At 31.1% G+C, this 17,071-nt stretch overlaps 1 protein-coding gene across 1 annotated transcript in view; it reads right to left on the bottom strand.

Moving 5' to 3' along the window:
- The window catches only part of LOC145664968 (sodium-independent sulfate anion transporter-like), a 67,748-nt gene continuing 50,677 nt past the window's right edge, over positions 1–17,071 (bottom strand). The window contains 7 exon segments of the mRNA XM_081732121.1: positions 1–3,109; positions 5,023–5,176; positions 8,970–9,143; positions 10,951–11,096; positions 12,095–12,235; positions 13,821–13,982; positions 15,527–15,694. Coding sequence (XP_081588247.1) covers positions 3,090–3,109; positions 5,023–5,176; positions 8,970–9,143; positions 10,951–11,096; positions 12,095–12,235; positions 13,821–13,982; positions 15,527–15,694 — 965 coding nt within the window. The 3' untranslated portion in view covers positions 1–3,089.

Raw genomic sequence — 17,071 nt, 5'->3', positions numbered from 1 at the left:
TAAATAGTAATTTAATCTAAATATGTTTTCTATACATATTGCATATATACAATCAGTCACTTCAACAAGAATATTACACAGAACTATTTACAATGTTTACATAAATAACAGAAATGATGAGTCTCGGAAACTCACGTAACATTTTTTCAAAGAAAAGTATTTTCATACATATTTCTACGTCGTACGAATATCTGATGTCCGTAACTCAATGTATAAATATGTTTTTCTTTTACTTGATAATAGATGCCAAGTCATGAACTGAGGAGTAGTTAATAAGATTTTCCATCTTCGATTACTAAGTGCAAAATACTAAATTTAAACTTTAAATAAATAAAAACCAGTTGTATTTACTTCTTCTTAATAAAATGTACACTAAATGTTAATATTTCTCTTCATGAAACATGATACAGCTTTATCTCTTGTGCTGGAGTTATAAAACACAAAAAGAGAAGTCCTGAAGGTGTATCCCTCAAAATACTATTTGTACCCGTTCATTATGCTCAGTGCTAAGTACATATTTTTAGGTAATAGTAGCAAAAGCAATCTTATGTTTAAACTGCTTAAGGAAAAAGTAATAAGAACTTTATGTTGGAGAAATAAAAATATTACTTCTCAATAGTTGTTTAAAGATGTTGATATTTTACCCCGTAGAAATTGTATCTTGTTATAGTATATACAAAGCTTTACTACTCCGAAGAGTTTATAAATAATAAATATATATATACATACAGTAATTACCGTCTATGTAAAAAAAATATTTTCATATTATTCAACATAGAAACAGTACGTATCAAAAAGATGTCACATACGAGAAATGTAATGAAAAATTAGAAAAAAAAAATTCTTAAATGTAACAAATTACTAACAGTATTTTCTGGAAAATTATGTTGATCCGTTCTATAATTTAGATTCTCATAACATGTAATTATTTAACTATGCGATTTGACAAATCTGAAATGAATATGATCAAAGAATTCAGTAAGTGAAATATGATCCTAACAGAATAGATAGTCTCACATGTCAGCAATTCTAGTCTCAGAACAATCATTATAATAATGAAAAAAGAATGACTGCATATTTGATTCTTTTTTTGCTACCTGAATACTGCTCAATCCTGCATTTGAACAACGTATGACTTAAAAATAAAATCTGACCAACACTTTATCATTAGTAATCTGGGTTTCAGTTTCGGCCATATGTGATTCCTTCATCATGTATGTTTTCTTTGTTATCATCAGACTGGGTAACGTCTCTGATAAAGGCAATGATATACATATATATTACCAAAACTGTAACACAAATTAATAATAATATAAATAAATATTCTCTTTCGTCTAATTCTAATGTTTATTTAAGTTCTCTTGCAATTTTGCCAACACTAGAAAAGTTGAATTGTAACTTTGGTTAGTACATACTACAATAAAGTTGAAAATCAGAGGATGTTTTATTTACAAACATGAATATAATTAACCAAATAGAAAACTGGACGATATCAAATGAGAAGACATAGGCATAGATTAATATTATCCAGAACAAAAGAACAAAAGATACTTAATTTTGCCAACACATTAAAAAGACTGAATTTTAACTTTGGTGAGTAGACGCTATAGTAAAGTTGAAAACCAGAGGATGTGATTTATAGACATGAATATAATTAAACAGAAAACTTGACGGAATCGAATATAAGGAGATATGAGCATAGATTGACGTTATCCAGAACGAAGAAAGAAAAGATGCTTAATTTTGCCAACATCAAAAAGACTGAATTGTGACTTTGAAAGTAGATACTTTATAATAAAATTCAAAATCAGAGAATATGTTTTACAGACACGAATATAATTAAGTTTTTGTCTGTGTAATGAATATAATGAATATAAACAGAAAACTGGACGGTATAGAATATAAGGAGATATAGGCATAGGTGAACATTATCCAGGACCAAAGAAGAAAAAGAAAAATGAACTTTCGAACAACAGGACATAGTTAAATAACGGAAAGAAAAATAAATGAGTCCAAATTCATTAATTCAATAACCCTAACTTAAGATATGAAAAGAAAGGTGGCAAAAGAAGAGCGAAGATCACTTTATAGCTAATATAGAAGCAAGGAAAGCATAGAAACTCACTGTTGAAAAATTGAGCTCTTAACATGTGATTAAAATTGTATAGATTGTTACACTTAGTACTCGAAGATTGTTTCTGAATTCGTACAGTCTCATACACATATTAATTTACAATCATAAATATAAATTATTAAACCAGAAACACATTGTAGACAGTAACCACATAAATAAATATGTGAATACACAATATTTTCTTTTTATCTTCATATAAATATTATTCTCATCACAGAACTTTCTATTAAACAATAATATTAATAACAATAATACTGTAGGCTTACGATAAGAACAGATGGCACTTGGACGGCTATAAAATGGAACTATGCCTAGTTACCATACACTACAATTCTACAACCCGTCAGTAGGGATACACTTTAGATACACAGGACAAGCACTAAATTCTTGCGTGATTCCCGACACTAAAAAGTTGTATTTTTTTATGAAGATGTGTATCCCTTGTATCACATCATAGTGCCTCTCCTGCTTGACAACTTCCTACTACGGGTTGCTACCGACATATTGAAATGTGGAAATTATGACTAGGAGTCTTCACATTGTCTCAGTAATAACAAACTTTCAGATCTACAAAACACAACCTAAGAAAAGAAACAATCTTAAGATGTACATCCGGATGATGACGAAACCTTGTATCACCTACTCCAGACGATTACGTAAGCAGTTTATTGATGTAATCCAAAGGTGTATTGATCCACCAAACTACTACTAGGACTTTTCACAATTGCTTCTTCTTCACACTTTTATTTTTTTAGATTTCGTGAATGTTTTACTCGTTCATGAGCGTCGCCCAATACTATCACCCAACGGTACAAGAATTAATTATTACGAACATTCCAGGTAGATGCAAAAGAAATTCACACTAAAGTTCAGCCAAATGGCTTCTCGTGTTTTCCTATCTTGTTTTGTAGGGCGTGTCAATGTTTTGCAATGTTCTCACAATTTTTCAACAAGCTCAGGCCGTGCCTGTTTGTTCTGTAAAAGACAAAAATGATATATTAAATACTGATAAATGAAAAATAAACTATTACATTTTATAGAAAATAAAAATTTTCGCATAAATTATCTGCGAAGGAGAATTGTATATTCAACAATTCTAAAACAACTATTACTCGCATGACTTCAATTTATTTATGAAGTTATACGTAAGCATTATATCTACTACATATCTTAAGACTTAATATATATAGAGGCTAATATATATGAACTAAACTTTTTGTATTTCTGTAATGATGATTCAATGCTTACTGACTTCTTATCGATATTTCCTGTATAATACACAAATGCCTTTCCTCAGGGTGTTTTCTAAGCTAAATTGTGAAAATGTTAGACTATTTACATTCTAGAATACAATTCTTCAGTATCGATAACCAGTTGCACTATTTAAGTCTATATGCACTATTTTATTTTTCAGGTTATCTTTACCTAGCCACTGGCCAATCTTGAAGTATTCGTTCAATCTTGAAGTATTGACATAGTCTTGGAATCAATGTTGCCATAACAAACTTGTATCCACTTTGGTGATTTAAAAAATATATATATATATATATATATTTCTACAAAAGTTTTGTTGTTTTCTGTATAATGGCAGTTCTTGTAGATATGTTTAATAACTAAAATGGTAAAATTAAATTTTGTGTCAAATATATGTGTAGAAATTACGTAATGATTCATTTGAACCTATTATACAAAATTTCAACATGTAAAAAGCAGGTATGTATGTTTTCATTTTTGTTTGTTTGTTTATCGTTAATATTTTTTTTAATAATGTCATCCCACTTTTTATCTAGATAACCTTTATCAGCATTGAGGCCCAGGTTTTTGGCTTCATTATAGCATGCCTTGAAACATTTCTTTCAATTCGAGAGGTAGTAACGGTGTAATATACCAATACCCTGAACCGTGTTCTTAGGTTTTTATAAATGTTTAGAGATTCCTGAAATAGCATCTTTTTCTTCCCTAGAAAGTCAGTGAGTATTGGATCATCCTTACAGAAAAGCTCCCTCGTGGCTAAGAGTTAGCGTACGCGCTTTTGGCGTGGGAGACCCGGGTTCGATTCCCGGCGGTAGCTAATGTTCGAATTCCACGTTACGCTGTAGGGCCATGTCTCATATAGCCTCGCTGCTAAACGGGACGTTAAACTGAAAATCAAATCAAATAAAATCGTTGCAGGAACACGAAAAGGTTATTACAATGTTAAAATTTTCAAAATGAGTTCTATACGTGAAAATGTATTCTAGTATGTATTTCTGTAACAACATTAATAAAGCTCGCAAAATTTAACTGATTGTGGTTCTTTATTATATTTTCTAATATCTAACATCGTATAAATACTAAATATTGATGTGACTTTCTCCATGAAGTTAGAATTTTTCGTTATTTACTGGCTTTAGCGAAGCTGAGATTTCTTTCGAAACTTTCTGAACTTGTAATGAACTTTATCCATTTTTCCTTTTGAAAACTTCCTAACTTATAGCAAACTTTCATTTTGCTCTTTAACAAATTCATCCTAAATAAATTGTGAAAACTTGATTTTTATTTCTTGTGCTCGTACAGTTAAGTTTCCAAAATTAAACAAAATATAACACCATATACTTATATGTATAAAGATTTAATGTATTCACTGTTAAGGTTGTATTTTATTTCATGAAACTGAATTATTAAATTCTTTAATATATATATATATATATATATATATATATATATATATATATATATATATATATATATATATATATATATATATATCTTAAATCCTTGATTTAACTCCTATGAATGAGAGTACAATTTGTACCAAATAAAAAGTAGGTAGCAAGGTCTGTAAGACATGTTTTAATGTGTAGTCATGCTTGCCATGATAACTTGTGCTTAGGAAAAGAAATATTTACCTTTTAGCTGCGTTTCGAGATCTTCGTAGGTATAACAGATAATAAAATTTTGCGGATGAACACCTTCAAATGTTGAAACAACACTAGGTTTGAGATTATAAAATAGTAATGGCTGCTTCCTTGCAGCGAAGTCCTTGCAGAGTGTATCTACAACCTGAAATTGTGGAAATTATAAGTTAATTTTTTATTATTATTGGAATTGAACTAACTTAAATATCAGTGTTTAATATATCATGATAGTAACTTACAATATCATGTTATATATACTACACTTCTTTTCTAAATCCATACAGTTCCGATCCGTGTGTTTCGAATAGCCATACACGCTAACTTTTGATGGCGTTTTGATAAGTGCAAAGAAGATGTTTAGTGACTTCCTATACAGTATATTTGAATCCACCTATTGCATTATTAACACCATTGTCAATAATTTAGTAGATATGGATAACTTATTAAATGATTTTACATCAATGTAAAAGTCAAATTTAACCCATTCCTTTTCGACATTCACTTTGATCTTAATTACCATTTGTCTACATGTTTGAAACAGCTTCTAATTTTGAATTCGATGACTACTTAAGATCTAGTAATGTATAGATATTGAAACGAAGCCTTCTATCATAATCAGAGAAAGAGCAAAATACCCAAATGATACTCTTGAAATTAAAACTAGTAATTCAAGAACTATTTATTAAGAACTACACTGATTGAGGTGTACTGTCATTGGGAAAGTATTAAGTTACTTTGGTGGGAAATCCAGTATGATATTTAAACTTAAATCTGTCAGAATGGTAGGTCAAAGCAGAAAGAAAATATGCATGTTTGTCTTATGCCTAAACAAAGTTGATAGTTTTGACTTTATTAGAGATATAAGAAAAATATATCAAATGATAGAGCAATATATGAGCTATGAACTGCTCATAGAGAAATTATTAAAATGTCTGCTCTAGAATAAAAGGAAATGTTAAATATATGTATTAATTATTTTTTGCTTTCATCGAAAATATATGAATTTAAAAATAACCTTGTTTTTCATGAAGTTTAATCACCACTAACAGATATTGATCCTATATGTTTGTTGAACAGTTTATATGAATGCTATATTTATTATCTAGCAATATCCAAACGAAATTCTCCTTACTTTCATCAGATCTTAATTGCTACTGTTAGATCTCAGGTAATGTAGTTTACGGTGGGCAACATCACGTCCGGGGTTTTCTCGGAGTTCTTCCGTTTCCTCTCACATTTCCATTTCACCAATTATTTTATAATAATTTGCTTTCATCAGTCGGCCATCCGTGCAAAACCGTGCAAATTTAAATTAAAGATTCCACTTCAGTTTTTAAACTGATATTGAAAAAGAATCGAAAAGTATCGAAAGATCTACAATTTTTGTTATCTACTGCAAATATTGATCTATTAATTTCAAAAGGTAATAAGCGATGCAAGTATGGATTTAGAAAATGCCAGGCAAGAACAGGAAATGACTCTGTTCTCAATTTTAAGGTGATGTAATTGTGCTAATATTAATAAAGTACTACTAAATTTAGTATGCAATTTCAAATCTAAATACAATTCAAAAATACATGTACACATATTTAACTTAACTTATATCTACTAAGAAGGTGGTCGACCACATAAATCAATAAATAAGATGGACTCTAATTTATCTAGTGTTTCATGAATAAATTAATTAAGAAATACGTATAAGTGGCCGATTATTTGTCAGTGAAACAGTTAAAGAGTTCTTTTTCTCTCTGACTTGAGATGTAAAAACTAACAACAAAGATTTTCTATTGTTTTCTTATTTTCTTTTCCATTTCTCTTTTCTTTTTGAAGATAACCTATTTTTTCGTTTTGTAGATTCGTTTTGTAAATTAAGAAACACAAATCTCCGGGTGTAGATGAAATTCCGGCTGAGTTAATTTTATCTGGAGGCGAAAAATTGTGGAACAAGATACACAAACTCATTCTCCTTATTTGGAACAAGGAAGAATTGCCACAAGAGTGGAAAGAATCAATCATTGTTCCAATTCACAAGAAAGGCAACAAAACTGACTGTAATAATTATCTAGGCATTTCTCTTCTGTCAACATCCTATAAAATCCTTTCAAATATTCTATTAGCAAGATTGACCCCATATGCAGATGAAATTATTGGAGATTATCAGTGCAAATTTAGACAAAGTCGATCAACTATCGACCAAATATTTACCATTCGCCAAATACTCGAAAAAAAGTGGGATACAATAGCCCGGTATATCAACTATTTATTGATTTTAGAAAGGCGTACGACTCGGTTAGGAGAGAAACATTATACAACGTCCTTACAGAACTTGGAATACCGAGAAAGCTAATTAGATTAATTAAGATATGTTTAAATGAATCCCAAAGTAAAGTCCGGGTAGGAAAATTTTTGTCCACGAGCTTTCACGTCGAAAATGGACTGAAACAAGGAGATGCGTTGTCGCCATTATTATTTAACTTTGTTCTTGAATACGCTATAAGGAAAATCAAAGATAGTAACCAAGGCCTAGAGTTGAACGGTATTCACCAAGTTATGGTATATGCTGTTGATGTAAATTTAATAGGGGATGATAGGAGAACAATGGAAAGAAATGCAGAGATCTTATTAAACACTTGCAGGGACATGGGTTTAGAAGTAAATGCAGAAAAACTAAATACATGGAAGTGCGTCGGGACCGGAATACAGCAAATTATGGATGCGTTAAAATATTAAATAATACTTTTAATAAAGTGGATAGTTTCAAATATCTAGGATCAATATTAACAGACGAAAATCATTCACGAAGAAATTAAATGTCGACTAAAAGTAGGGAATTCGTGTTACTATTCAGTTCAAAATCTCTTGTCGTCGCGAATTCTGTCGAGGAATTTGAAGCTTAAAATATACAAAACGATAATCATGCCTGTTGTTCTGTATGGTTACGAAACATGGTCGTTTACTCTGAGGGAAGAACATAGACTGAAAGTATTTGAGAACAAGATCCTGAGACGAATATTCGGACCCAAGAGGAACGGGAATGGGGAATGGCGGAAACTTCATAACGAGGAACTACATAATTTATATGGTTTACCCAACATTGTTAGGGTTGTCAAGTCTAGGAGGTTTAGATGGGCAGGTCATGTAACTAGAATGGAAGAAAGTAGAAACGCTTTCAAAGTCTTGACTGGAAGACCAATCGGAAAACGACCATTAGGAAGACCTAGGCGCAGATGGGAGGACAATATTAAGATGGATCTTGCAGAGATTGGAATACAAAGTAGGAACAGGATGCAGTTAGCTAAGGATAGAAGTCAGTGGAGAGTTTTTGTGAATGTGGCATTGAACCTCCGGGTTCCATAGGCCATAGAGTTAGTTAGTTAGTTAATTAACCTATTTTTTCACTATCTAAAACGTTGATCTACTTAGTGCTTTACTTATATTTGTTTCAAATTTAAGTACAGTACAACATTCCTGACTCATAGACTATCATTTCAAGTTTAAGTACAGTACAACATCTCTGACCGATAGACTGTCATTCAACCATTGATTGATTGATGGCGTTTACCGTCCATTATCATCACAGAGATTATATCAGATGATTTAAGTAGATTTCATGCCAATGCTCAGTTTTATCCAAAGCTTTGTGCCGTGCCAGGAATCGAATCCGGACCACAAGAGTCAGGTGCTTTGCCACGAAAAGGCACACAAAAGGGAAAATATGGGGATAAGTTGTGAATGTGAAACGATGAAAATCTATCATCGATACTCTAGACGAAATTCAAATCTTTGACTGACATATCTTGTTCTCGATAACTTAGAGTGTTAGACCACTTTATTTTCTTCCTGTTTCTATGTGTAATTTATAATTGTATGTAACATAATCGAGAGTTTCCCCACTATTTCCATCCTACAAGTAACATAAAAGAAATACCAAATCATACCTTCGCTGCTGAAAAATCAGCACCATAAATATGTGAACAATCAATAACAACTGGTATTGTACTAAGGCCTTGCTTAGTTCCAGATTTCGATACCAGGTTTCGCACGTAGTCCACAGCAGGGAATATAAGGCATCTGTCAGGTGTGAGCATGAGATACTGAATGCCACCGGCAGTCTGAAAAATTAAATAAAATAACAAATTGTTAAACCTCTATTGTTTGTTAGCTTGTTACCGGTATTTATTATCAATTTCACATATTTTAGATTTAGCTGCCAGTAATATTATGAATTGTAATTGTTTTGAAATTAAGTTGTATGAATTGAAGAAAAATCTCGTAGACCAAATACAGTGTAGTGAAATACCAAAGGTGAAAAGTTTCGTTACCAAAGAAATGGTGTGGTTGTTTGTAGGAAGCTGAAGGAAATAAAAGCGTACAGAAATCAAAACATATTAATCTTGAAAGTTGTGCATTTCCTTATTTCCTCACATGGGAAGCAAAATCATTTCTTCAATCCCCACTCTTAAGATTTATCACCAGACGAACCTGCTCTGCTTTTTTCTCTTTCTTTCATATATATTTATATAGAAGATTATTACGTTCGTGACTATCTTCCTCATATATTTTCCCACCTAAATCTTCACAATGATCTATCTCTATTGTTAGTAACATGTTATTGTTTGTCTCCCTCAATCTACAGCTATTCCTAGCTACAATATAAGTTAATGTTCCACTCTAAATTTTCTTTGTGTTGTTGTGTATACCACACCTCACCTTTTCTTTCACCTAAACTGATGTCAATGATATTACTTCTTAACATCATAGACATTAAATAAAATCATAGAGATACTTAGCGACAGTTTTAGAGTCTGTCTCTCCCCGTATTTCTTTTAATTATATTATATTCTATCATTACTCTTATTGTAATATTGTTAATTTAAGTTTGCCTATTTCATTTTTGCTACTGAAAAGTATGTAAAAAGGGAGCAAAAACTGATAAATAAACAAAGGTATGTTCCTTTTACATTGATTCAAATATTTTGCTGCGTACAAACAATAACTGTATTAGTAGGGTCTTTATTATTATTATTATTATTATTATTATTATTATTATTATTATTATTATTATTATTATTATTATTATTATTATTATTATTATTATTATTAAGAAAGTGAAGACCAAAACAAATAATCTTGAATACTAAATAAAACGGCGAGAAGAAAAGTAAGAATTGAAATTTGAAATGTTCGAATAATACGTATTTAAAAAAAAAAAAAAAGAAAAGAAAGAAAGTTAAAGTAATTCACATCTTGAAAAGTACCTATTTTTTAATTCAAAGTGTTACCGAAGTAATATATTTAACATCACGTTGGATTTTTTTTTAATACAAATCTTTTCTGATGCACTTGTATATGATGAATCCTACAGAAGGAAGAAATTTCTTAAGGAATACTTCTCAGAGTTAAAAACATGAAACCATAAGAAGGAAAATAAACATTAATTTAGTTTCCGAAAAGCCACCATTAAAACATACCATTATCAATTTTCTACTGTATAGCAAAGCGAGATTAACTCTACTAAAGAAATAAAAATAAATATTTCGTCAGCATTCAGGCAGAAGTCACTAACTCGAAAAACATACGAATTGAATTAGGTAATTCTTCCAGTATGATAACGATATGCAAGGTGAAATACACGACGTTCTAACATTGTCAGGCTAGATGTTGCAGGTGAAATTCTGATGCTAAGCTTGGTTATCTTTAGCATAACAATGCCTCTGCTACATCTATAACCATAATATGTATCAGAACGTCGTATACTTCACCTTGTATATATCGTCCTCGCACTGCAAGAAGTGCCTAGCTCCATCCGTATGTTTTTGTAGTTAGTGACTTCTGCCTGAACGCCTACGATTTGCTTTCACTAGAGTTCCTTGAATGTATATTCTATAAAATAAACCAAATAATTGACTTTATTCGTACCTCCAACGCTTCCACCCTGATTTTCGGTCTCGCAGCTTGATATAAGATAAACATAATGTTGATGCAGATTCCAATAAGAATTCCTATCTCCAGACTCAAGACTAGACAACTGATGAAAGTAGCAATTCCAGGAATGAGATCAATTTCTGCAATAAAATGAGAAGATGAACGTTAAAACAGTAACGAACAGGTGCTTCAAGAGACATTAATATTAACGATATTCAGGTTCATGACTAAAAATTTTATATATTATGCAAAAATAAGTAACATTCGAAATGTTGACTAGAAATTTATTATATTACTACTAAATCTATACTGACTTGACAATAAAATTACTTTGCATTGAGAAACCTTAATGTGAATGATTGAATTTTTTGTTGTTGTAATGTTAATCATACTAACAAAGGAACCAAATATGCCTTCTTAGCAACTAATTCATTATAATTTGCAATTGAGCGTATGGGACACATTATATATCAAAAACTAACCTCTATTATGTTCCTTTCTAAAAGAATTCTTTACACTCATAATATAGTAACATGCAGGAGCAAAATTTTCGGTCTTATAAGAGGAATATCAGTTCATACTAATTGTTTCAGCAGGGTCAAAATAGCTCAACTATTAGTGTATTGAGTTTCTCCTGTCCAGACCGTTCGGCCAATCAATAATCACCCTGAAAACCTCAGCTCTGCTCAACCTGTCCTCCCGATCTTTAACAGTTAGCCTTGCAGTAGGATAAAAGAAATCCAGGCGAGGTCAACCACACCGAGCGGGTCCCACCGTGTGATTAGGTCTACAGGAGTCAACCCTACACGCCAATGCCAGGATACGGGAGACCACAACCAACCACAACCGTCTAGTAATTAATTCAATAAGAATAGGTGACGTCATCTCCTAATCCAATCCAAACTACAAAACTTATTTAAAATAGTAGTACAAATGAATGAAATGAATAGTAATGAATGATGATAGTGCAATCCAAAGTTTTCAAATAATAATTAAAATACGAAATAAATGTATAAATTTGTTATTTCCCTTTCGACTAACATGAACAGGGTACGTGTAAGATATTTGTGATAAACAAATGTTCTAATAATAATATATATTAGAATCTTTATAAACTAACAGAAATAACGTTACTTACTCTTCGATCTCCACATTGGTTTGATTACTTTGACTTCTACCATGAAGATAACAGCAGCTATGATGATTCCCGCCAAAGTGGGCTTCGGGATGTAGTAGAAACAAGGGGTTAGGAACAACAGAGATACAATAACCAATATACCTTAAAAGACAAGAAAATTGGAGTTAATTATTCACATTAACATCATATATATAAACTTATAACATATTAAAATTATAAGCATTAAGAGTTAACTTCCTTTTGTTAAAGTAACAAAATCCTTAATGTTTCAAATTTTAATAATTTTATATTATGAACAAATATTATTAACATAATTTATCATAAGATAGTGTACTATAAATTTATTTATGTAACTATCCATTACGACTATCGAACTTATTATAAAAATAAAATATTTCTGGCCAGAGTAGCACATTTATTTATTAAAACCAAAATAATGTGTAATAGTTTCAACAGCTTCACGTCGTCTTCCTCAGACTCAATGAAAAATCGTCTTAGGAACCCAGATACCAGGCAACATAAACAAGATAAAGAAAAGGGTAGCTGATTCCTAAGTTTTTTTTAAAAAAAAAATGAGTGACTGAGAAAGACAACGGTAACTCTTGAAATTGTTACAAACATTATTTTGGTTTTAATAAATATTACTGTGATCAGAAAATTTAATATATTTAAATTTATTCAGTGAAACCTGCTTATGAAAGTTTAACGCCAAATGAGTTACCTATAGTTCGAATTCCGCATTAATGTCCCATATACTTTCAATGCCCAAACTCTAAAGAGTTTAAATTGTAATTCTAAACTAACGAATGATAAATTTTGCTTCCTCTGCTATCTTCCCAGCTTCCAATGAAATATTTAAAACTGCATATTCTTCCATTGTCATAGAACTCACATAAATCATAATTTTTTTTGTTTGATCTTATTACGTATAAGCAGTACCGGACCAACAATACTGCCAGAAAAAAAGTACTGAAACCCTGCATTAATTTTCTTGTTTAGTTATCCAATAGAATTCATTTCTGGCAATAATCTACCCATTTTAACATTTTTGCTAAAAGTATTGAATTCTGCTATATTGTCCACTTATTAACTAAATATTTTTGATGAAATATAGATGAGATTCTTTGAATCACTTTCGAGTAAATGGAAACTTCCCATCAGTAAACTTTTCTTTCGACTTTTCCATGAGCAATAAATAGTACCACATTTTTTGGATTATTAATGAAACATAATTAATGAATCACGAACCAAATCATTAGAGCTCTTTCTGGGGGGGAAAAATCCTAATATTATGGTCTTCTTATCACCACATTCTTATTTTTGAGTACAAGTGCAAAATACTTTTACCATAGGAATGCAATATAATTCTGAAATGTTAAATTTAGCCTCAATACATTGAACGATATAACCGCTAGAATTCTATGCATAAAAATGGACAAGCAGAAGAATAATATTTAGAAACTTCTTTTCTGACATATATGGAATCTGTAATTATATTATTATTATTATTATTATTATTATTATTATTATTATTATTATTATTATTATTATTATTATTATTATTATTATTATTATTATTATTATTATTATTTCATGATTACAAAATTTTAATCACTAATCGCTCTAAAGTGAAAGGTAAACTGGCAACATATTTAGTATTCATGTTACACATAATTGATGATAATATTAATTAACATTCTGCTAAAATATATCTGTGAATACTTACCAGTATAGATGCCGCCGAAAGGTGTTCTGACACCGCTGGCGTTGTTGACAGCTCCTCTGCTGAGGGAACCGCTACCGGGGAAGGCTTGCATGAAGGAGTTACCGATGTTACAGAGACCGATGGCAATCAATTCCTGAGTTGCATCCACAGCCTTACCACCAGCTAAATAATAATAATAATAATAATAATAATAATAATAATAATAAACACTTTAATAACAACAGGAAAATAAAAGTTAAAAATCTGTATTGGAAGTAAATGTATATTTTAAAAAAAATGTAGTTGAAAGTATAACATGTTTCATTATTTGATATTTTTTTTTACCGTTTACTTGATCACAAGAAACTAGATGGTAGAGACTTTTAGATATTTCTTTACTCATATGGATTTTAGAAATAAATCTAATCAGAAACAGTTTGCATATTCATAGTGATATGCGTTTTCAAAATGCGATTTAGGTACATAAATATTACATGTGTATCACCAGGGCATTGCGTTAATGCAACCGATGTTATGGCCAGGAACACTAAAAGAACACAAAATTATTGAGGTTTATAGTAGTTTAAATAACTCATAACAATATTTCAAAATACTAATAGAAAGAGCATATGTTATAATATTATTTTAGCTTGCTCCGATTGAATAGGTTGATATGTGAATCAATGGAGAATGTTGTTACCGGTGAGGAGAATTGTAACAACAATAAACAGGGTACTCCTGTTATTCCATAGATTTGTGGAGGGTAGTGTAACGGCTACTCAGGTGTCCTGTTACCGTTCAGCTGGACGGTAAAATGTCAATTTGCTGTGAATGCGGTGAGAGTACCTGAATGACAAGGGAGGCTATTTCATTTGGGCACCAGACGTAGCGTGATGAAAATGTCGTTTTCAAAATAGATTAAGGCCAATTGTTAACACATACACACACACACACACACACACACACACACACACACATATATATATATATATATATATAATATAGATATAAAGAAATTACTGACACTGCAACAAATTGTATTACATTTGACAATCTAGAACCAATGAATAAATTTTGATAAGACTCTCACTGATAGATAGCTTGCAACTCAACTTAAAAAAAAAAAAAAACGTTACTTTCCAGGTTTCTTTCAGTAAATCCATTCTGCAGGAGAATGTATTTTTATATTCATGGGAAGACCGACCAGTGCTATACACATTAAGTTCTGAGGAGCATAAATCTCACTGCCTGGGGTTAATTCTTTGTGAGTAATGACCGGTAACATTCATGTACTACTCACACCACGTTGTTGTATATCTCATTCATTTGTAGTAGAATCGTTACTGCGAATAACATTGATACCAGTGTTCCTGGGTTCAATTTCATCTATTCATTACAATATTTCCGCGCCATTTTTTAACGCTAAATTTCTGTTCTCTGTTTGTCAGTGACAAACTTTCTTATCCATTCAATAGAATGGGCAAAATTAATGATTTTATAGATTTTACGGTCTTCATTATTGATTGCTCAGATAAAACGTTTCGTACTTGGTAGGAAGATACATTTTCCTAAACTAGACAAAGCTTCCTTTTGCATGAAAATAAATCAGAATTATGAAAACTTCTCCATCCGTGCTCTACAAGATATGCTTTGTTTAGTTTATAAGAAAAAAAAGTTATGATAAAGTAGAAATGGATAGGGGAAATGATAAACGCATATACACTTACCGAACGCCTTGCAGAGGGCAATGTTCTCCATAAGAGCTACCAGAGGAGTAACAATGAGACCGGAACCCATTTCAGACAGCATGTCAAAGAAGCTGAGAGTAACATTGTTGTGATCGACGTAACTGAATGGAGGTGGTTGGGGCACGGGGAGACCAGCGGGCAAGTGACCTGTGAATAAATAAATATGACAGAGAGTTAGAATAGAATTACAATCCTTATAAATAAATTCAAGTTAAAATCAATGATTTTTCTTAGATTTGTTTTTTAAAATAATTAATTTTTTGTAAAATTACTGATTGAATTTGAATTATAATAAAATTAATTGAAGAAACCTATGTTGTGTGATGAAAGTGAATAAAAAAAAATTCCGGTACTTGTGAATAAAGGAAATATGGTCTCGAAATGTGGTGTAAATGATTTTGAAGTTTCGAATAGTGAGTACGATCATTCCCTAATGCGAGAAAATTATTCCTACGTCCATATCCTAATCATATAAGTATTTATATATTCTTCTTGAAGATTATATAATGATACAAACCAATGATTGACCAAAATATTAAAGATTTTTATTTACCAGTAAACTTCTTGTATACGCATAATATTCTTTTGTTATTTTGTAAATAAATAAATTGTATTAGTACGATTACTAACAGAAAGGACATGAAAGAGCAGTAGGCCTAAGTTTTTGACTAGAAGGCATTATCAAGTCAGAATTTTAAATACAGAATACTCAAATTTATATTCATCTGTGGATATCTTTCTCAACCATTACCAACTAATAGTGCGAACTACACTAATTAGCATAGCCTGTAGAAGCACTATTATATCCTAACTATATATATGAAACTACATGAACTGACATAAAATAAAGGGGTAAAGTCGCCAGTTGACATGTAAAGTTGAAATTTGGCATGATTGTAGCCTTTCGAGACTAACCCACAAAAAATTACCAAAAGTGAATATTTTTAATTTTTAGGGGGTCTAAAGGGGGATGAAGAAATTCCCGATGTTATTAAATTGAGCTCTATTTTTTGGACCTATAATCTCATGTTTTGTTTACTAGCAATTGTAATAAAAACTTGAAATTCAGTATACTTGTGCGTTTTCGTTGGCGTTACCTAATTAGTTTACAAAAATAAAAATATCCAACTTTAGAGTGGTTTTGTATCTTACTGAAGTCTTTCCCATGTTATTTATATAGGACATTTTCTATATCCCACGATGTTTAGGCGCTTCCGGCAGGATCAGAACAATGAAATTTGGCATGATTGTAGCCTTCCGGTACTAACCCATAGAAAAATTGCCAACAGTGAATATTTTTATTTTATTTTTTAAGAGGTCAAAAAGAGGGTATGAAGAACCACCTTTTCCCATGTTATTTAAATGGGCGTTTTCTTGGGACACAAAATTTTATCTTTTAGATAGTTGAAATAGTAAAAAATAAAACTTGAAATTCCATAAATTTGTGGGCTTAAGAGTACAAAGCCATAGGCAGAGCAAGTGCGGGGGTTTGGGGAGGGGCCCACAGCTAACCGGAGGCTAGTT

This window comes from Thermobia domestica, chromosome 11 (genome assembly GCF_964235325.1).
Source record: "Thermobia domestica chromosome 11, izTheDome1.hap1.1, whole genome shotgun sequence".
NCBI classification, from domain to species: Eukaryota; Metazoa; Arthropoda; class Insecta; order Zygentoma; family Lepismatidae; genus Thermobia; species Thermobia domestica.
The sequence above is the reverse complement of the archived record's forward strand: the minus strand, read 5'-3'. Positions and strand labels throughout refer to the sequence as shown.